This window comes from Chiloscyllium plagiosum, unplaced genomic scaffold (assembly GCF_037043375.1).
Source record: "Chiloscyllium plagiosum isolate Xiang-an unplaced genomic scaffold, Cpla_swu_hap1 HiC_scaffold_8, whole genome shotgun sequence".
Taxonomy (NCBI): Eukaryota; Metazoa; Chordata; class Chondrichthyes; order Orectolobiformes; family Hemiscylliidae; genus Chiloscyllium; species Chiloscyllium plagiosum.
This window is the reverse complement of record NW_028270146.1, coordinates 61,274,809-61,297,352: the sequence shown is the minus strand read 5'-3', so window position 1 is coordinate 61,297,352 and position 22,544 is coordinate 61,274,809. Positions and strand designations below refer to the sequence as shown.

At 37.7% G+C, this 22,544-nt stretch overlaps 1 protein-coding gene and 1 long non-coding RNA gene across 2 annotated transcripts in view; one reads left to right on the top strand and one right to left on the bottom strand.

Moving 5' to 3' along the window:
• LOC148149413 (uncharacterized) overlaps positions 1-22,544 on the top strand; it is a 187,951-nt gene that overhangs the window by 7,010 nt on the left and 158,397 nt on the right. The window lies entirely within an intron of this gene.
• The window catches only part of daam1a (dishevelled associated activator of morphogenesis 1a), a 119,093-nt gene that overhangs the window by 2,498 nt on the left and 94,051 nt on the right, over positions 1-22,544 (bottom strand). Inside the window, exons 18-24 of the mRNA XM_043697779.2 lie at positions 19,054-19,160; positions 17,814-17,902; positions 14,962-15,130; positions 12,851-12,958; positions 11,752-11,812; positions 6,840-6,971; positions 4,549-4,719 (exon numbers count right to left, since the gene is read on the bottom strand). Of these exons, the coding sequence (XP_043553714.1) occupies positions 4,549-4,719; positions 6,840-6,971; positions 11,752-11,812; positions 12,851-12,958; positions 14,962-15,130; positions 17,814-17,902; positions 19,054-19,160 (837 nt within the window). The remainder of the gene's footprint in view (positions 1-4,548; positions 4,720-6,839; positions 6,972-11,751; positions 11,813-12,850; positions 12,959-14,961; positions 15,131-17,813; positions 17,903-19,053; positions 19,161-22,544) is intronic.

Sequence of the window (22,544 nt, the reverse complement as noted above, 5' to 3'; positions counted from 1 at the left end):
GATCTATCATCTTAGCTCCTCCTACCTGCATCATCACCATAACCCTTAATTCCCTTACCATGCAAAAACCCATCCAATAGTGTCTTGAATATATTTAATGAAGCTGCATCTACTGCTTCCTTGGGTAGACTATGCCACAGATTCACCACTGTCTGGGAAAAGCAGTTCCTCTTCATCTCAATTCTACTCCCCGAAAATCTTGAGGCTATGTCCCCTAACCTTAGTCTTACCCACCAGCAGAAACAACTTGCCTCTATCTTATCTATCCCTTTCATAATTTTATATGTGCAAGGGAGAGTTTATAAAGACATTAGAGTTTTAGTTAGTAGTATTATATGCAGATGGTTTATATCAGTTTACCTGTAGCTGTCTAATTATTTCACAATAAATTTTTGTTCAGTACAGAAACCTGGTCAGTGCTTTTGGTCAATATTGGTCTGCAAGTCAAGTAAATTGGGGTAGCCGTGTGCTCAATAAAATAACTAACATTTGCTATAACTTCACAAACAGCGGGGCTCAATTTACAGCATGCAATCCCAGTGGGGTGTAATATAATCCATAGCTACTAATATTGCAATTGAATGATTAATTTCATGTAAACATCCAGGAATCAAAATGACTCCCAGCTACAAAATCCACTTGTCCAACACTGAGCCTCCTTTGTTCCATTAAATAAAGATGAGTTTCACATCAGAGCTATACATTCTGAACTCAAAAATCTGCACTGCAAATGTCTGGCTGTAAAGCAACAAATGGAGCTTGCTTCATTATTTTTAAATGACTTTTTCCACAACTATGCTGCCACTAACAGGAGTGAAATTAATAAACACCTTGTGAAAGGGTAGAAAAGAAGCTTGGAAAGTCTTTTGTAAATATCACAGATGTTAGTTCAATTGTCAATTTTAAAATCAGAGATGAATAGATTATTGCTATCAGAAAGCATTAAGAAATAGGAGATAAAGGCAATGATGTGAAGTTAGGTCACAGATCAGCAACGAACTCAATAAATGGTAGAACAGGCTCAAAGGGTTAAATCAACCACTCCTATGCCGATGAATGTATTGTACCTGCTGTCAGTAAGTGCCCTCATACAAATATTCTAACCAACATTTTAGAAAAGCAAGTTTCAACTGGAAGGAGCATTTCTTGCACATCTATTCAACCAATCTGTTAATGCTGATAACAATAATTAAGCATCCTTTTGTAGTATTCTAGTAGATTTCACTAGTCTAAAGGACTCTCATATTAAGAAGATTACAATGGAACAAAAACAGAAGGTAAAAAAAACAAACAATCACAATCACTACAGAAATAGCAGTAAGAAAATGAATGGGACTAAAGGCTGTTAAGATCCCTGGATGCAACTGCCTGCAATCTAGGTTCTTATAGGAAGTAGCTGCAGAGAGAGTGATTGTAATGTACTAAAATTCAACCCAGAGTCTGGAAAGGCCGCCGTTGACTGGAAAACCATAAATGTAAAACCGTTATTCAAGATCAGGAGACAGAAAGCAAAATACTATAAGATAAGTTAGTCTAACGTCTCTCATTAATAAAATACTAGAATCCAAAGTAGTATTAGCAGGATATTTAGAAAATCATAATACAATTGGGCAGAGACAACAGGGTTTTTTGAAAGAAAAATTCCGTTTGAAATGTTTGAGAGTTCTTTGAGGATGTAACAAGCAAGTGGCTAACGAAAACCATTTAATAGGTCTATTGTAAAATCCAAATACTAAAAAGATACTACATAAAATTATTGCACAAAAGTTCATCATATTCAGATGATATATTAGCATGGACTGAGGACTGCTTCCTGTTAGCTAGCGAATCAGGATAAATGGATCATATCCAGGTTGACAATCTCTAACTATTGTAATGTTACAGGGACCAGCGCTGATGCCTAAACAATTCACAATCTATATTAACTGATGAAATGTTTCACAATATTGTCAGCAAACTTGTTGATGACAAGGTAGGAAAGCGAGTTGTGACAAGAATACAAAGTCAGAATGTAGATAGGTTAGCTGAGTGCAAAATAATTTGGAACGTGCAGTATAATATAGGACAATGTAAACTTGTCAAGTTTGGTAGAAAGAATAGAAAAGCAGAATATTATTTAAGTACAAAGAAACTGTGGGATACTGCAGTCTGGAGGAATAATGTATTGATATGCATAAATCACAAAAGGTTAACATGCAGGTAAAGCAAGCAATTAGGAAAGAAAATTGAATGGTGCCCTTTATCACAAGGGAGATGGAGCATGAAAGGCATGTGGTCTTCCTATAAAAGCAAAATGCTGTAGAAAGAGCTTCAATGAAGACGAGTCATGTTGGACTTGATACATTAACTGTTTCTCTCCCCACAGATGCTGCTAGACTTTTCTCCAGCACTTTGCTTTTATTTCAGATTTCTAGCCTCTGTAGGACTTAACTTTTATAGGAACTTTTGCTACCATTGTAAAGCATTGGTGAGAATATACCGAGAGCTTCAGTACAACTTTGGTCTCCTCAATTGAGGCGTCCTTGAGGATTAAAAAAAAGAGAAAAGTGATCCTAATGAAATGCAAAATTCTGAAAGGATGTGACGGGATAGAAGGCAAGAAATGTTTTCTCTTGTGTGGGAGCCTACAAATAGGGAGGCCTTGTTTAAAAAAACAGATCTTCCAGCTAAGAAAGATAGCAGGAGCAACTTCTTTTCAGAAGGTTGTTAATTTTTGAAATTCTCTTTCATAGACAGCAGTGAAGATTGGGTCATTGCATATATTCAAGGCTGAATTGGATGGAATTTTTATTTATATTGGATTCAAGTGTTCTGGTGGATAGACAGACCATAAGCAGATTGGTCATAACCTTCTTGAATGGTAGAGAAAGCCTGATGTACCAAATGACCTAACCAGCTCCTATTTCTAGTAATCTTATGAATATTACACAGCAAATGATTTTTTTTAATGAAGTAATTTACGTACAAGGCAACAGCCTTAAGGCCACAGCAAACAAAAAAAAAGATATATAAAACTGGTAATGAGTAACAGTAAGAAACAAGAAATAGACACACAGGAAGAAGAATCAATAAAGAGAATGAAGGATTATGGAGAAGGCAGGAAGGTGGAGTGGAGGATTATCACACCAGCTGTGATCTCATTGAATGGCAGAGTAGACTTGATGGGCTGAATGCCCTACTTCTGCTCCTACATCTTATGGTCTAATCACCAATAGAGTTGCTGTGCTCCGACAGTACAAACAATCTTTTGTACTTAAATATCTGGTATATCCTAACCTAAAGCTTCATACTTCATGAACAATAAGATAGGAAAGAACAAACACTCAAAAGCTCTATGCGTAGTCTCTATGAAAAGATTATTTTCAAAGCACTGAAGTCTGATAACTATCAATTTAACAGTACTGTTTGAAATAGTATTGTGGAACCTTCTTGAAGAAAATTGCAGAAGTGTAAAAACCAATATTTATCATTTAGTCCACATCTCACAAACAGAATTTGGTCATAACTATACTGTTATTTGTGAGCTAAAGTTTGTTTCCGATATTCCTACAGTGGCTTTAAAGTATTTTGCAGCATCCTAAGTGTTATGAAGGTGTAGAGGTTTACTGTACCTTTAAGAGAGAGTTGAAATGCTAGCAAGAACTGACAAAGCACAGAGTCCTGAACATGGTAACAATGTAACACTTGGTTGAAACAAATAGCAGCATCTGGGCTGCCATGAATCAAAAACAAATTCAAATTTGGCCAGTTTAAATTATGCCCCAAAATACCAAAATCCAATCAAATTTGAATTTAGTATTTTGATACTATTAAAACCCAATGAAACAATCCAATGTTTTGGGGTATAAAACTGGACATTTTGAACAGGTGGGGGAGAACTGTGAAAGACCAAAAAATGTAGACTGCAAGCTGATAAACTCTGAAAGGTACCTGGCTGTGAGGAGTTTGTGCAGCAGAACAGAGGCCAACCTGGAGAGAGACTCGGCAGAGGAAACTGGTTTTAAAATATTGTTTTTCTTTTGTAAATCTTAATCGGGAATTTTTAATCAGACTAGTATTGTAGAGTGGGACGTAGAAGATAGGTTTAAGAGAAAGGAGTTGGAAAGAGTTGTTTGTTTTAATATCCTCTGTTGGACTTAAAGAATAAAGTTGTTAATTTTTACTTTAGTGACTTCTGGGATAGTTCTTTGCCTCTCAAATTTTAACAGGTTACAGCAGGAGGTGAATCTTGTCTGCGTGGCTGGTTTAAATTAGAATAGGGGTTCACCCTGTGTCATAACAGTAAATTATCAAAGGCAATATAACAGTGTATGACTATGACATAGGATATTAGAGGTCAAGCATAATGGACTAAGTCAATTCAAATAGTTTATACAAATACAGACATGAAACTTCAAGTAACACATTTACTTGTGCTACTTTTTTTCCAGATACAAAAACAAAATTCCAATTTTCCAGAAAATGTCATATCATTTGAGAATTTGTTACAAGAAAATGTAAAACAACAACAAAAATGCCTGTGGCTATGAGAAATACATTTCATCGAACCTGTGCCTCCATTTTTGCCCTTCGTTCTTCCTCCTCCTTTCTCCTCCTCATGTTCTCATTTTCCTGTTTGGCCTCTGCAAAAGCTTGGAGGAATTGATCAAAAATTCCAAAGAATTCATCAGGCTGTATTTTGCCAGTTTCTTCTCCAAAGTGCTTTACAGCTTTATTAAACTGGGAGGAACACAATGACGGGGTAGGAAAACAGAAGAAATTTACAGAGAGATCAATATGTAAATACAAATCACATTTATGATACTGAAGAACATTGCTTTTCAATGGCTAAAACTGGTTAAGCAATTTCGTACATGTTTATTGCATGTTCAGAAAATTCAACAGATGATGAAAAAACAATAAATCTTTATATTATTCACATGGATTTTTGCTTAAAATAGGCAAGCTACAGTCTGATGTAAATTTTACCAAGTCCCAGTTGCTAACACAGGATGTGACTATTTTTGATCAAGACACTTAGAACAAAACAATTGGATAAATTGCACATGTTATGGATCGTTCCTTCAGACTAATATTTGACAATCATTTTTGATACATTGAAAATTCTTTCATTTTCATTCCTAATGTGGGTTAATAATCCTTCTTCGCACTAGGAGCAAATGTCATTCAATGCTACTGATTTTTTGTTCAAGGATGTGTTTCCAAGTTTCTACCTTTTCTGGGAATTGCCCCATAATGCATAATGCCTTGCTGGTGACCATAAATCATGACAGAAATCTGCAGCCCATTTCAGTATCTGGTGTCACTTTGTCTCCCAAATCCAAAACTAGTACATTTCATGTCCATTTTCGATTGTACTTTTCCAGCAAAGCTCTAGTTATACCAGAGTCTAATATTAGGCAACAGTTGCACATCACGTATAGAATTACTACAATAGGATTTGCACATTAAAGACATGCAATCTTGTTAGGTTAGTTTTTTTTCTTCCAGATTTGTGACGGCCCCTATCCCTCACCACTCAATCTTGTGTTCAACCTCATCCCTGGTCTTCATTTAATTAGTTCTAGTAAATGCTGCAGTAAAAAAAAAAAGAGCAGTACACATCGTAGTGCTCAGAATTTCATTTCAGATCATAAAACTTTACAAAACATTTTATTAGTAAAACATTAATTTATGAAGTTGCTTTGATGTAGTTATTCCCCTCTTATCATACAGTTTCACTATTAGTACCATCTGTATACTTTTCTTTATAGTCCTGAGGCAAACATATTCATTTTATTAAATACAGGAACCAGGCATGTAGCTCAGCATTCAAATAAAGGATGTGTAACCACAGAAAGTCTCAAGAACATCAGGTGGTCAAAAATATATTCATTACTGAGCTAATTTCTACATGGCCAATGTTAGGCACACTTGTGTTTAGATAATAATGATAACAGGACCCCAAATTGAAGAGCAGAAGATTTTCACTTCCGAAAGTAAGGTTTGCATGCAAACAGACAGTCCAGATTTACAAAGGGTACAGCACAACTAAATATTTAAAATAAAACACAAAAACATATTATTGTCATTGAATTATAATGACAGTAAACAGTGTGTTTTGCAGCAGAGACCAAAAATATGCTATTTGTCAACTGGAATTAAAGTGCTATGCTCAGGGCTCAAGCAGTTAAATGTTATCATTTTGAATTAGTTCTGTTTTCATTAAGGCTTACTCATTTAATAAGTCATTTTTCAACTTGAGCTATAAGCATTTGTTTTGCAGTTTCATTACGGCCACAGAATCTTATTCTGATGTATCCAATTGTTCTCCAGAGTAAGCACTACGTTATTTACCCAGAAATAGCAATTTTAATTATTATAACGATATGAAAATTGTAAATGAATTATTCTATTTATACTGACTCTTTCAGCAAATATGTGGCTCTAGTTCTATAATTCTAAAACAAACTACCTGTAATGGTAACAGTGTTGCCCCATGTGAGGGCAGAATGACACCAGAGTGGAAGAAAGTACATCTGAAACCCTGCTTCATTTTTGGCAACCTCAGTCAGCCTTCATGTGGAGCTGAGTACTGAGCAGTTTATTCCCAGTTAAGAAGCCACAAATCTTTCCCTTCAGTTGTGTCAGAACAGCAAGATTAGTAACCCAAGAACAGGATGTTGAAAAATAGTGAGTCCGTGGCATGGACTGACTGAAAGGTGTAGGAAAAGGAAACCAGAAAAAAAGAGAGAGAGGGATTCATGGTTATAGGGAGGTCTAAGTGTCAGTAAACTTAAAATGTATTGGGTTAAAAGGGGTACAAATGCAAAGAAAAGTAAAAACTGCATATTATTTACCAGATCTTTAGCTTCCGACAGCAGATCTTCCACATCAGAGAAGCTGAAGCTTGCAACAGTGATAAACTGACTCACCACAGAGACAAACTTGTCACCAGACTGTGCAGGTTGTGATTTTTGGTATTCCAGCTCCTACAAAAAAATGCAGTGAACCACTTTTCTAATAATCACTTAAGCATTTTTGCCATCTTAACAGTTTGCAACACAATGTTTATAAAACTCTTCCAAAGGTGATATCCAGGGCAGAGGAGTTTTGTTGCAGGGTATGGAGGGGACTGAAAGAATCAGGTGGATTTGGTAGAAGTGACTTGTACAAGAAGGATAATTGCACCTGAATCAGAAGGGGACTAATATACTGGCAGGGAGATTTGCTCGAGCTGCTCGGGAGGATTTAAACTAGTAAAGGTGGAGAGGGGGGACCCAGTGAGATAGTGAGAAAAGAGATCAATCCGAGATTGGTAGAGTTGAGAGAAGAAACAAGTCAAAAAGTCAGGGCAGGCAGGGACAAAGCAGAGAACAAGGCAGGACTGATAAATTAAACTGCATTTATTTCAATGCAAGGGGCCTAACAGGGAAGGCAGATGAACTCAGGGCATGGTTAGGAACATAGCTCTGGGTTTTCATAGCAATTACAGAAACATGGCTCAGGGATGGGCAGGACTGGTAACTTAATGTTCCAGGATACAAATGCTATAGGAAGGACAGAAAGGGAGTCAAGAGAGGAGGGGGTGGCATTTTTGATAAGGGATAGCATTACAGCTCTACTGAGGTGTATATTCCCAAAATACATCCAGGGAAGTTATTTGAGTGGACTGAGAGATAAGAAAGGGATGATCACATTATTGGGATTGTATTACAGACCCCCTAATAGTCAGAGGGAAATTGAGAAACAAATTTTGTAATGAGATTTCAGTTATCTGTAAGAATAATAGGGTGGTTATGATAGGGGATTTTAACTTTCCAAACATAGTCTGGGACTGCCATAGTGCTCAGAGTTTAGATGGAGAGGAATTTGTTAAGTGTGTACAAGAACATTTTCTGATTCAGTATGTAGATGTACCTACTGGAGAAGGTGCAAAACCTGACCTACTCTTGGGAAATAAGGCAGGGAAGGTTACCAAGGTGTCAGTGGGGGAACATTCTGGGGCCAGCAACCATAATTCTATTAGTTTTAAATAGTGATGGAAAAGGATAGACCAGATCTAAAAGTTGAAGTTCTAAGTTGGAGAAAGGCCAATTTGACGGTAGCAAGCAAGAACTTTCAAAAGCTAACTGGGGGCAGATGTTCACAGGTAAAGAGATGGATGGAAAATGGGAAGCCTTCAGAAATGAGAGTTCAGAGTCAGTAATTTCCAGTTAGGGTGAAAGGAAAGGCTGATAGGTATAGGGAATGCTGGATGCTAAAGAAATTGAGGGTTTGGTTCAGAAAAGGAAGGAAGCATATGTCAGGTATAGAAGGCTAGATCGAGTGAATCCTTAGAGTATGAAGGCAGTAGGAGTATACTTGAGGGAAATCAGGAGGGCAAAAAGGGGACATGAGATAGCTTTGGCAAATAGAGTTAAGGAAAATCCAAAGGGTCTTTACAAATACATTAAAGACTAAAGGTTAACTAGGGAGAGAATAGGGCCCCTCAAAGATCAGCAAGGTGGCCTTTGTGTGGAGCCGCAGGAAATGGGTGAGACACTATACGAGTATTTTGCATCAGTGTTTACTGTGGAAAAGGACATGGAAGATATAGAAAGTATGGAAATAGATGGCGACATCTTGAAAAATGTCCATATTACAGAGGAGGAAGTGCTAGATGTCTTGAAAGGCATAAAAATGGATAAATCCGTAGGTATACCCTAGAACTCTGTGGGAAGCTAGGGAAGTGATTGCTGGGCTTCTTGCTCAGATATTTGTACCATCAATAGTCACATGAGAGGGGCCAGAAGACTGGAGGTTGGCAAATGTGGTGTCACTATTTAAGAAAGGTGGTAAGAACAAGCCAGGGAACTATAGACCAATGAGCCTGACGTCGGTGGTGGGCAAGTTGGAGGGAATCCTGAGGGACAGGATGTATTTGGAAAGGTAAGGACTGATTAGGGATAGGCAACATGGCTTTGTGTGTGGGAAATCATGTCTCACAAACTTGATTGAGTTTTTTGAAGTAACAAAGAGGATTGGGCAGAGCAGTAGATGTGATCTATACGGACTTCAGTAAGGCATTCGACAAGGTTCCCCATGGGAGACCAGTTAGCAAGGTTAGATCTCATGGAATATTGGAAGAGCAAGCAATTTGGATACAGAACTGGCTTGAAGGTAGAAAACAGAGGGTGGTGGAGGAGGGCCTGTGACCAGTGGAGTGCCACAAGAATCGGTGCTGGGTTCACTACTTTTCAATATTAATATGAATGATTTGGATGTCAGCATAAGAGGAATAGTTAGTAAGTTTGCAGATGACACCAAAATTGGAGGTGTAGTGGACAGCGAAGATTACGTCCGATTACAACAGGATCTTGATCAGATGGGCCAATGGGCTGAGCAGTGTCAGATGAAGTTTAACTTAGATAAATGTGAGGTGCTGCATTTTTGCAAAGCAAATTAGAGCAGGACTTATACACTGAATGGTAAGGTCTTACGAAGTGTTGCTGAACAAAGAGACCTTGCAGTGCAGGTTCATAGCTCCTTGAAAATAGAGTCACATATGATAGTGAAGGTGGCGTTTGGTATGCTTTTCTTTATTGGTCAGAGTATTGAGTACAGGAATTGGGAGGTCATGTTGAGGTTGTAAAGGACATTGGTTAGGTTACTTTTGGAATAGTGCGTGCAATTCTGGTCTCCTTCTGAACAGATGGATGTTGTGGAACCCAAAAGGGTTCAGAGAAGATTTACAAGGACTTTGCCAGGGTTGGAGGATTTGAGCGAGAGGGAGATCTGAATGGGCTGGGGCTGTTTTCCCTGGAGCATTGGGAGGCTGAGGGGTGACCTTACAGTAGATTATAAAATCATGAGGGGCATGGATCGGGTAAATAGTTTCCCTGGGGTGGGGGAGTCCAGAACTAGAGGGCATAGATTTAGGGTGAGGGGGAAAAGATATAAGAGAGGCCTGAGGGGCAACTTTTTCACGCAGAGGGTGATGCGTGTGCAAAATGAGCTGCCAGAGGATGTGGTGGAGGCTAGTACAATTACAACATTTAAGAGGCACTTGGATGCGTATATGAACAGGAAGGGTTTGGAGGGATATGGGCCGGGTGCTAGCAGGTGGGACTAGATTGGGTTGGGATATCTGGTCGGCATGGACGAGTTGAACCAAAGGGTCTGTTTCTGTGTTGTACATTTCTATGAGTTTAAGGAGTGAGTGAGTAGATTCACTGGCAACAGCAAGTTTTTACCTGCTCTTTCTAGCTTGAGGAGTGAAGCAGTTTTATCAAAATGATTACATGGGTACCTTCCCACACGCACTCTCCCCCACCCACTTCTTTTAAAACATATCTAACAGCACATTTTGATGGTAGCACATTGTAAATTAGGAACATTTAATAAATTAGTACTGCCTCCATTTTCATTTAAGTGTGATTACCATATAGACTTGCTCTTAAAAAAAAAAGCACTTTCCTCGCCCAGACACCTGTTGCTTCCTGTTTGCGTTCTCCCTCCCGTCTATGAGCAAGGGCTTGGCAGAGATGCTGGAGTGAGGGGGAGTGGGGTGCGTGGCATGGCAGGAAGTTGTGAACAGGAGAATCAGACAAAGGAAGCAGTGAGCAGGAGAGGCAGCAGGGTGCAGGGAGAGACAAGTAAAAAAAAGTAATTAAGAGTCCCAGTAAATGGATTTGTGAACAAGCTGGACTCAAGACAGCGAATTACAGGACAGGAATATGATTCACCCTTATTACATTGTTGCCCTAGGAAAGTGATTTTTGTTTAGTACAATCGTTTTAAGAATACATTAAGAGTGAGAAACAAGAGATCAGTGTCATTGACAATTTTCAAAATCTCTGCTAAAACTTGCACAATATAAACACAGCACAAAATATTTCCTATTTACCAGTTTCTGTGAGGTACTCTCCCACCCTCCTTCAAAGCATGAAGAATGAAAGATCACAGCAAAGCTCATTACTAAAATGTCTCCTATCTTAACATGTGCTAATTTCCACTTTTGCAGAGACAATTTTCAACATAATTGACATTGACCTTATTTTAGTAACTTGAAAGTCAAAAATCCTTTTACAAATACCACGACTAAATGTAAATTGTAAATGGTTCATTTTTTGGATCTAAAGTTATATTCAGATTCCTTTGTCACAACACAATACCTACTAGATTCACTAAAATAGCAATGATTTAATAATTTGCAAATGCTAAATAATTCTAACGTCTCTCAACACAATCAGATGGTTTATCATATTAGAATTCATGATATTTTAAAAGATAGTTCAAGAAAACAGAGAAGGATAAGCCACTCCTAAAAATAATCCTACTAGGTTTTCCTGTGCATCTGGCTTCCTACCTTTTAAATGCCTGTACAATAGAATTATACAGGAAAGCTAAATTTAAGACAAAAGAAAAGAATCACAGTTGGCCAGTGTGTGTCCTGTAACTGAAAGGTGAATCTAAGACGCCTGGTTACCTTGAAGTCTTAGAACAACTTTTGCACTAATATTTCTTACAAGTGTTGAGTTAACTAACAAACTCAAAATGTACATTTAACAGAAAAATCAAGCTGCTCTGGTACAAATAAAAGTACACAATACAGGAAGGAATAGGCATATTTGTAGAGTAGTGAGGAAGGAAGTATGTCTGATGTTAAGGGAAATGGCATAACACAAATGACCATCACAGCTTTCCACCCTGATTTCCTTTGAATATATAATAGAAAAAACAATCCAACAATGAACAAAAGGAGGAAAAAAATGTGTTGGGAATACTTACATTCTCAACGGCCTTCAGACCATTTCTGAGACTACTGAATTCTTTTTCCAGCTCAATCAAACTACAAAAAAAATCAATCACATCGCTGATCAGTGAATATATTTTAGAGAACATCTTCTCAATAATTAAAACTAAATCCCATTTTAAGTTAAAAGCAAACACCCGCTTCCCAAGTTTAGCGAGTATTATTTTGTCAGACATTTTTGGAATGGAAATCAGCTTTAAAACAGTGAAGAACTCACAATGCTTCAGCAATCCAATCATTTGAGTTATAGTTTCATTCATCATTTATGAAGTTAGGCAAAGTTATTTGCCCTAAGACACAAGCATTGATTCTTTATGTTAACCCCACTCCACATTACTCCATCAGTGTTATCAAAGTCATAGCCTCTCCCAGCTAGAAAGATGATGGCAGGTCTACAAAAACATCACCATCTAATAGTTTCCCTCCAAGCTGTGAATCATCCTAAAATGGGTCAAAATGTTGAGCTCTACAGATACCACCAACCGCCACTGAAGCACCTTCACCATGTGGACAGCAGTACTTCAAGGCAGCAGCTTATCATTACATTCTCAAGGGAAACTAGAGATAGGCAATAGATGGTAATTTTGCCAGTGGTGACCATACCCCCAAGAATTAAGAAAAATACATTGCTTTCGGCCTTTTATCTTTCAAAAAGAGGCACATTGTCATAACGAAGTCAAAAATACAGAAACGCAGGCAATGTGTTTTCACTAATATAAATGAGACACTTTAATATTTCAGATGAATATTATCTGAGTTGACACTTTAGAATGAAAATAATGTCATTCACAACATATATCTTTGAAGCAACAAGAATGAATAACAGAGCAAAACTAATGCCGTGCTGTCACTAGCACTTCAAGGGCACAATTTATTATATTGACAGCCTGATATATGAAGGAGAAAAACAACACCTATAATTCAGTGTTACACAAATACCCATTCCCTAAACTTAACAAGTACATGATGGCTCAACCATTACTGAATTTTGTTAAGTATTTTGTTTTTACAAAAAAAAGGTATTAAATAAAGATCTCTAATCATGCAGCCACACATCTCAGAAAAAAAACTTACTTTACTTTGGCTGCATCAGGGATGTTCTGCAAGTCATCATGTATGTTCACCACCTTTGGGTATTTCTTCTCCAAAATTGTAATCAAATAGTGCAAAAGGGTAATGCTCCTTTGAAAAGAATAACAATGTTAATTATTTTAAGCATTCAAAACCACAAAGCAGAAAAAAAAAATCTACAGAATCAAAGGGAGACTCTTACAAACTATTTGGAATCTGCAGTCACACATGGCTAAAATTCTTTCTAATTCTTCTCAACTTGGATGAAGTAAATTGTTAAAATTGTTTCAAACACAACTAATTCCTCTGCTGTATTTACCAATGAGCAAGTGTTTCAAACAAATGGGGTACTTCCTTCTGATGTAATTTAAAGCTAAATCATTTTCCTTTGATTTCTGGAGAACATTTGATAAGGTCCCTCAAAGACAATGGCAGAAAATAAAAGCTTTTGGTGTAGGAGGTAGCATATTGGCATGAATACAAAAGTGATTGGCTGAAGTAGATATAAATGGTCTTTTCAAGTTGGCAAGATGCAACTTGTGGCATGTCACAGGGAATAATGCTGCAATGTCAACTTCTTACAATTTATACAAATTATTTCAGATGATGGGACAAAAAAAAAAATGGTTGGCAAATTCGCTGACTGAACAAAGATAGATAGTCAGAGTAATACAGTATGGAAACAGGCCCTTCTGCCCCAAACTGGTCCATGTTGCCCACACAGCTAGTTCCAACTGCCCATATTTGGTCCATATCCCTCTGAACCCTTGCCAGCCACGTACCTATCCAAATGTCTTTTTAAATGTTGCTATTGTAACCACTTTCTCTGGCAGCCCGTTGTATATATGCACACTGTGCGAAGAAGTTGTCCCTCAGGTCCTTCTTAAATCTTTCCTCTCTCACCTTAAACCTATGCTCTCTAGTTTTCAATTCCCCAATATGAAGCAAAACAAGCTGCAGAGGACACGAGGTTAAGTCAGTGGACAACCATGTGGCAAATGGATATAATATGGGAAAATGTGAAACTGCCCATTTTGGCAGGGAGAATAAAAGAAGCAAGTTATCTAAATGGTGAGAGTTTGCAGAACTGAGATGTGGAGGGATCTGATGTCCTCATTCATGAATCATAAAGTGTTAGTATACAACTCCAGCAAATAAATAAGAAAGCAAACAGAATGTTATCATTCGTCAAAAATAGTTTAATTAAAAAGGAGGGAGCTTGCGCTTCACTTAAAGGTGAGACTACATCTGAAGCATTGGACACAGTACTGGTCACCTTATTTAAGGAAAGATGCAAATGTATTAGAGGCAGTGTAGGGGTGGTTACCTGACTATACCTAAAATGGGAAGGTTGTGAGTAAAGACTTAATGGGCCAAATCACATAATTCTGCTCCTATATCTTATGGAAATTTGGCTAAGCTAGGCTTACTCTTCTAAACTCCAGAGAATGTAAGAGGTGACTTGATAGGAGAGGATGTTTCAGATTTGGCAAAATGTTTTCCCTTTGGAGGATCATGAGTATTTGGTATTCTCTTCCTAAAAATCTGGTAGAAGCAGAGTACTTGAATATTGCTAAGCCAGCGGTAGATAAGATTCTTGTTAGCAAAGGGTTAGAAGATTATCAGGTGTTGGCAGGAATGAGAATTTGAGTTTACAATCAGATCTGGCATGATCAATCTATAGCACCCATTTGAAAATGGCCCCACAAGCTAAAAGTCTTGGGTTCAAGCTCCAAAGCAGCAACTGTGAAACTCAGTTATAGCAGCAGATTTCTGCATCAACAGATTGACCTCTCCTAGAACTCCAATACCACTCTTGCTCTCTCCACAACACCCTGGACCCCCTCTCCTCGATCTTTCAGGTCACAGAGGGAGAGATAGCTTTCAAGCCTTGAAAAAGGGGGCACAGCAGGGAGTGTGTTTGGAAAGCGCTGCTTGAAGGCTATTTTAAATCCACTTTTATTGCAGCTTCTGTAGCCAACAAGTGTAACACAACATGTCAACATATATTTTAATCTATCCGGATAATGTAATGGAGCACTATCTATCTCGAAATTTGTCAAAGCAGCAACGAACAATCTGATTTTGAATGAGCAATGTTACTTGTGTCTTACTTCTCAATACTAGACTTTGTGTCTGCGATTTTGTTGAGACTAGAGAGTTTAAAGCCATAAGCATTGCCTCTTTGCCCCTTGTTCATGTAATTGCCAAAAGCTAAAACCACCTCCAGCAGCTCCTTCAGATTTTTACTTCGTAGAACTTCCTTGGAACTCAAAAGGAGAGCTGAAAAATAATAAACAGAAGTGATTTTACTGAAACTAAGCACAATAGTTTATCATGCTACAAAATATTTAAAATGAAGTGATCTAAAAACTTAAAGCTATAAAATTCAGAAGCAACTCAAAGCATGTTCTAATACTACCTTAAAAACTCAAGATCATGTTTCATGTTTCAAGTATCAATCAGCAAAATGATGCTTATGGTTTAGCTATAAAGGAGAATACTTTCCAATTTTAATTACAAATGCTATTCAATATGCTTCACAATAACCACATTAAATATTGATTGAAGAATACACAATCAAAAACGTTATCCAGCAGAACTTGAAAAATGGTATCTGTGCTCGAGGAAAAATTGCCATCCTTGAGTTAAGTTGGCCCAAATAATTTTGTAACATTATTAATCAATTGTTAATAATTGAATCTGTATGTGATTGTTATATAAAGGTAATGGTTCTGAAAGAGTTGAAGCTGCATTAGCTCCACCCTAACTTACATCACATTGATGACAGTCTCTGGATGGAGAAACCATCTTTCAGGTGGTTTCTAATAGAGACAGACGTGACTAACCTGGCTCCGGGTAGTTTGCAATTATACCTAACTAGTTCATGTTACTGGTGTCCATTGTTAATAGCATTACCCAATAAATTATACTTCATTATGTAAGGCAAGTCCTTAATAAGAATAAGGCTCTCTAATGGTCTATCCCCTACCACTGATAATCAGACACTCAGTCAGCGTAAGAAGCCAGAGTGAGTTCGTTCCCAGAAGCGTGTCATAATATCTCCCTATTCGTTGATTAAAATATCTATCTATTCAAAGTTTGTGCGAAGATTTGTAGTTCGGGTGCTCGTTGTTGTGGTTCTGTTCGCCGAGCTGGAAGTTTTTGTTGCAAACGTTTCGTCCCCTGGCTAGGCGACATCATCAGTGTTTGGGAGCCTCCTGCGAAGCGCTTCTTTGATGTTTCCTCCGGTGTTTATAGTGGTCTGTCCCTGCCGCTTCCGGTTGTCAGTTTCAGCTGTCCGCTGTAGTGGTTGGTATATTGGGTCCAGGTCCATGTGTTTGTTGATGGAATTTGTGGATGAATGCCATGCCTCTAGGAATTCCCTGGCTGTTCTGTCTGGCTTGCCCTATGACAGTAGTGTTGTCCCAGTCGAATTCATGTTGCTTGTTGTCTGCGTGTGTGGCTACTAAGGATAGCTGGTCCACAACAGTATCTATCTATAATTAGAATTTGTTATTGATAGTCTTGGGACTCTTGTGGTGCAGTTGCAGTGCCTCTACCTCTAAACCAGGAAGACTAGGTTGAAGTACATGTTCGGTTTCTATTGTATTAATGGCTTCAGTTTAAAGGAGGAAGAAAGAAAGCACTGCTGTCAGATTCAGATTCAAAAGGCGATTTCATCTGGTTGTGACATAGGCAAAACTTATTTGTGGTTTTAACGGCAAGGTGGTTACACTGCAAATCCATTTGTAATCAAAAAGAGTAAAAATACTAAATTATAGTGATCAGTTTAGCTTGCAACATGTGTAGATCCACGTTTAACACTGCATAAATAAATTGATGCAGTGGAGGGAAAAGTTGATTTTCATTTTGTGCTGCTAAGGTGGTTCACAGCAGAGTTTGATGTTGTAAAATCGGTAGGAAATTGATTGAGTGATAAGTTACAGTTACAAATCGTTTTCAGAATAGGGAAAGGTTTACAGGGAAGTACTGAGGGGTAGGTATCAGGGTTTCTGTCCTTTCTTGATGCACATGGCACAATATCACAATTTATGGATTATATTTGAAGCATTGTAAATTGTACAGAGCTTCGTAGGACAGAGACAAGTTGTTGGAATGGGAGAACAAATGACAGCTTATAATTAATGAAGAGAAGTAATTTATTTTGATAGAAAGAAAGCAGAGAGAATACAAGCCAGAGTGCAACTCTACAGTGGGGGCAGGAGCAGAGAGATGAGAATGTACAAGAGTATAAATCATGGAAGCTGGCAGGACTGGTTCAGAGTGTAGTTGGAAGCACTGCCCACCTTCCCAGGCTGTATTAGAGGAGGAAATTGGATTATCTGAAAAGGGAAGAAAGTGAACATCAGAACACAAGAATTAGGAGCAGCAGTAGGCCATCCGGCCCTTCAAGCCTGCTCTGCCACTCAATAAGATCATGGCTAATCTTTTCGTGAACTCAGCTCCACTTACCGCATTTTCACTAGATCCCTTAGTTCCTTTATATTTTTTAAAAAATGAGTATCTAACTTAGCTTTAAAAGCGATTAAGGGCTATTAGGAGAAGACAAAGACAATACTAGTCTAACAAAGGGCTTATGCCCGAAACATCGACTTTCCTGCTCCTCTGATGCTGCCCGACCTGTTGTGCTTTTCCAGTGCCACACTTTTCGATGAGGTTAAAAATACCTTGTGAGCCAGCACCGTGATTATGGACAAACTATCTCCTTCTATGCTGGAACAATTCCATAATTCTGTGAAATTATTTATTCTAAACCTATTGGAAATTTTTTTGCACATAGCTAAATATTTTGCGTAACAGGACAAGTGAAGTGACATTGAAGAAAATGAAGACCAATTTCCATTGGTTATTCTTAAGTAATGATGGCAAACTTATCTAGTTTGAATGTTAACAATCCCAGAAATACTAAAGCAAGGAAAAATGATAAGAACAGAGGTTATACCTTCAACTTTGGGTTTAATTTCAGCCACTCTTTCAGCAAATTTTTTCTTGAAATAGAGGGACTGTAATCTTTGCTGGTAGTGGGGAATTCTAGTAAAGATAAAAATAATCCATGTGAACATGAATGCAGTGTCTGATTGCCAGACTTCTGACTGAAAATTGCCATCATTAAGTAAATCAATCAGATCATTCCAGTAGCAATGTACATTTCTTTTCTAACAATGACATTTTAACATTAGGGTATGACATACTGAAACAATATATTTTAAGTTTGAGACCTGCAAAAATGGTTTTGAACGCACACATACAAGTTAGTCTTAAACTGATCTGTTACTTCCACTTGGGTCCTTGGTGGTGAAATTCAATTTTGGCTGGGTCACCAGATAAACCGAGCAATCACTCATGATGCATCCAACCAAAATTCACATTCTAGTGATTTCAACAGGAAGGAGAAGGGAAGTGGGGTGGGGAGGTCTTACAACTGCTGATCAATCTGTTGCTGTCCACTTCGCACCACAACTGAAGCTGAATTTCATTCCTTTTTATTTACCTTAATTCCTTAATTTAATTTAAAGGCAATGGAAGTCTCTAAACAATATCAAGTTATGGCATAGCATCATATCTGTAAGTCTTTCAGTCTAGCAAAAGTAAAGTTGCCACAGTCCTAGATGACCATAACACTGCTCTCTCATTACAGAGGCATGACTGGTGTTGAGTTTAAGGCAGCAGGACAGTTATGGTGACCTCAGCCACTGATGGCACTGCGTGTCACAAACCAGCCATATACTCAACTGAGCTAACTGACCATCTTTCACTCGATAACATTACCAAATAAACTATGGTCAGTCAGTGTCCAAGCACAAAAATAAATTTGTTTCTGACAATAGTCAGTTTCAGGAAATCCAATGAAACTAAGTGCCATTGTGCAATAGTAATTATTACTGCAAACATGTTATGGTTTATTAAAAAGAATATAATTATTTCAATACACAAACTCTTTGGTCAGACTGTGTATTTTCTTATGTTTTGTTTTATCCAAAAGAATTAATATTCAACCAGCCTACAAGTTCACAAAAGTGCCCTGCAATTCATTTCTATAGCTAACATTAATGAACACTTACCACTTGCAGAGAAGAACACGTGCCCTAATACTGTAACAAACAAAATGCTGGCACAAAATCATTCCACCAATTTATTTTGTCAATAGATTTCTGCTTATATCAGTGTTTTGACATTCATACCTGCTCATTTCATACAAGAACCTATCTGCTTTTGCCATGCGCTCAATTTCATGCTTGTGCTCCTCGAGCAGATCAACATCACTTTTCTCAGGGACAAATTTCAGCAGCTGAAAAGGAAATTCAAAATTAATTTCTTTTAAAATTGCATAAACAGGGTTTGTTTCTCTGCACGCACATTGCACATGTAATCTGAAGAATTTTAACTTTGTTACTTTTTTTTTTTTACTGTTCATGCAATGTATTCCCAGTTGGAACAAAAACATTAGTAACAAATTAAAGCATTCTAAAATAAATTTCTCCCAAATCTGGATCTAGATTATAGAAAAATAGCCCAAAGTCAAGTACCTTGCCATTTTTCTTCTCCCCACATAGGGAGCCACTGGCCCCTTTTAAGAAACTGCTCCACAACTGAAGGATCATTTCTAGCTATAATGTTGTTAGGTAGGACAGATCAATCCAGTGTGCCAACGTGGTTCTCAGATTCTATTCTTGAATTTTTTTTTAAACGTAACTAGGTTAATTATCTAAAATGCAACTATAAAAAAAATTCTCTTCCACAGGGAAAGAATCCAACCTAAAACGATTAGGCAAGGATTGAGAGGTTAAAATCAACTAGGCGAAAATAAGAATTGCAGATACTGGAGATTAGAGTTGTGAATGTGGTGGTGGAAAAGCACAGCAGGTCAGGCAGCATACAAGGAGTAGGAGAATCAACATTTCGGGCAAAAGCCCTTCATCAGGATTGGGAGATGTCTACCAATAATTGGGCAGCAGGTGGCTCAGAGGTTAGTACGCTGCCTCACAGCGTCAGGAACCGGGATTGGATTCCAGCCTTGGAGGACTATGCAGAGTTCGCACATTCTCCCTGTTTCTGCATAGGTTTACTCTGGGTGCACTGAATCATTTCCACAATCCAAAGATATGCAGATTAGGTGTATTGGCCACATTAAACTGTCCATAGTGTCCAGGGATGTGCATGCTAGGTGGATTAGCCATAGTAAATGCAGGGTGACAGGGAATGTGATTTGGGTGGGACGCTCTTCAAAGGGTCAGTGCAGACTCAAATGGGCAAAATGGCCTCTGTCCATACTACAAGGATCTTATGATTTCAGAGGTCTCAGCCTTCAGAAAATTTCTACATCAGGTTAGACATATAAACCAACACACTTGCTGGTATTAGGAACACTATTTCTCCAGCATCAGTTGATATATAGATACCGAGTTTGATTTGCCATATAATACTGAGGTGATCTGAGTTTAATTTTGTGTAACTCCTAATCATGCTCCAGGGAGAGTCTTAGTCAAAAAGAAGATCACCTTAAGCTGTGAAACTTGGTCAAATATCCTACCATTATTCACTGTCCAAACTCATTTCAATCAAGTCCATAATCAATAACTACGCAAGTCTACTCTACAATCATTCAGATAAATAGAGCCAGAAGGAGTCACGCAAAAATAAGAAACCTTTTTAGGGAAGCGGTGCAAAAACACTTTCAAAAGCACTATCTGAATTCGATCTGGAAACCAGAGTATAGCAAAATATTTTGAGCTCTCACATATGAATAAATTATTACAACATTGGCGAAATGTGGTATAGTCAAGTTAACTGAGCATCAAATATTCTATTTGTCTGAAGTATTGACATTCAAAACTAACCAAACCTTTTACAACATCTTTTAAAAATGTCTCAATTTAATGTTTCTTTTACAAATTTAGTAAAAAAAATAAGTAAAAAGGTTTATGTTAATTAAAATATCCAATAAACCTCTTTGCCAAAATGGTGCATTCCCTCTTGAATTCAATGTTGTAATAGACCTTTGGCACCCTCCACAAATTTTTGCTTTCCTATGGATTCAGGCAATTTAATCTTGACGTGAACTTCACGATAAAAATATCAATAAAATTTCAAGTTTCATAATACAAATCTTACAAGAGAGTCGAGTACTTGTAGTTGTGAAATTGTATTTTCCTCAGGTTACTTTCTGCTTTGTGTGACTTCTAATGGTTGGTAATGACTGATGCTCTTTAATGCTTTCCCTTCATCTTAAGGAAAAAGGACCCTTGATCTGGACTATAATACAAAGATCCTAATTCATACTAGCTTGAAAGAACTACTGCTTTATTTGTTCGTATTTTAAACTGTAACCAGCTGTCTCCACTCAGTTGACTAATGGCAGTCAGATGTGGCAGCATGAAGCTGAATTGATGAAAGAGAAGTGATTAAGGTGCAAGGAGATTCCTATAAAAGTAATGAGCCAGCTTCTATCACCCCAAAGCAACATTATGTACGTCAAACTTGAATACAAAAGCTGTCCGTATTTTCAAATTGTAAACCACATGTAATTCAGAATCCATTATTCAAACCCTTTTACAAATCACTTAACTTTAAAGAGGTCTTGTGTTTCAGATCAAAAAAAAATTAAATCCACAATTAAAAATCTTTTTTGAAATAGTGCCAAACTTAACAGAAGTATGGTATTTATTTTTAATAAAAATTTCAGGTGGATGTAAAAAAATGTTTAAATAGACCCTGAATATGCACATATCTAAATAACCTGAGTTACTGGCAGTTTTATTGCCAATACTGCATTGGCTTATGTACCAAGAATAAAACAAATTTAGTCAGACTGCTAATCCAAAATCCAGTTTATATCAAGGGCTTAAACGTTGACAATTGATGATCATATTACCTGGCACTTTTAGAATTCAACTGCATAACTCTCAGCTACCTTCTACTGCCTCAAGATTCACAATCTAATGAATTCCAACTAGGTTTGGAAGATTATTAGCTATCTATCTCTGCAAAACCTTCCTTCTATTACATCCTCAGATGTTCTTCTCCTGATTGTGGGGACAAACTTTTATGTACAGGGAATCTTTGCTTTACTAATTTTTAGTCATTCCTGTCTCTCAACTGCCTCCATTTCCACAAATGTAGTTAGCAGCAGCAACTTTCTTGATGAAAGCAACTGCAAAGTACTCATTCTTGTATCAAGCTATGCCCTCTAACACTACAGTACTACTGACATAGCTTCCTTCTTCCATAACTGTAGCTTCCTGCCTCGTGGCTGACAGGACCTTCAACTACATCCGACCGGTCACCCATGCATCTGCCCTCAAGACACAGGGGTGACTGTTAGTGAGAACAGTGGCAAATGTTTTGAAGGTATTCTTGCCACTAAGACCCAGCAAGATTTCTTACAAGCTTGCCAATGCACCTTATTAGCTACCTAGAGTCAATAGATGTGAAGCTGGCAAAGCACAGCAGGTCAGAAGTATCCAAGGAACAGGAAAGTCAAAATGTTTCAGGACGAAACCTTTCATCAGGACAAGAGGTTTCAGCCCCAAGCTGTCTGATCTGTTGTACCTTTCCAGCTTCACATGTATTGAATCTGGTTTCCAACCTCTGCAGTCCTTACTGTCTCCAAGTCACTTATTATCTATCTACTCTGGCTCTACATCATCCATCATGTTTAATTCTGTCCCTATTT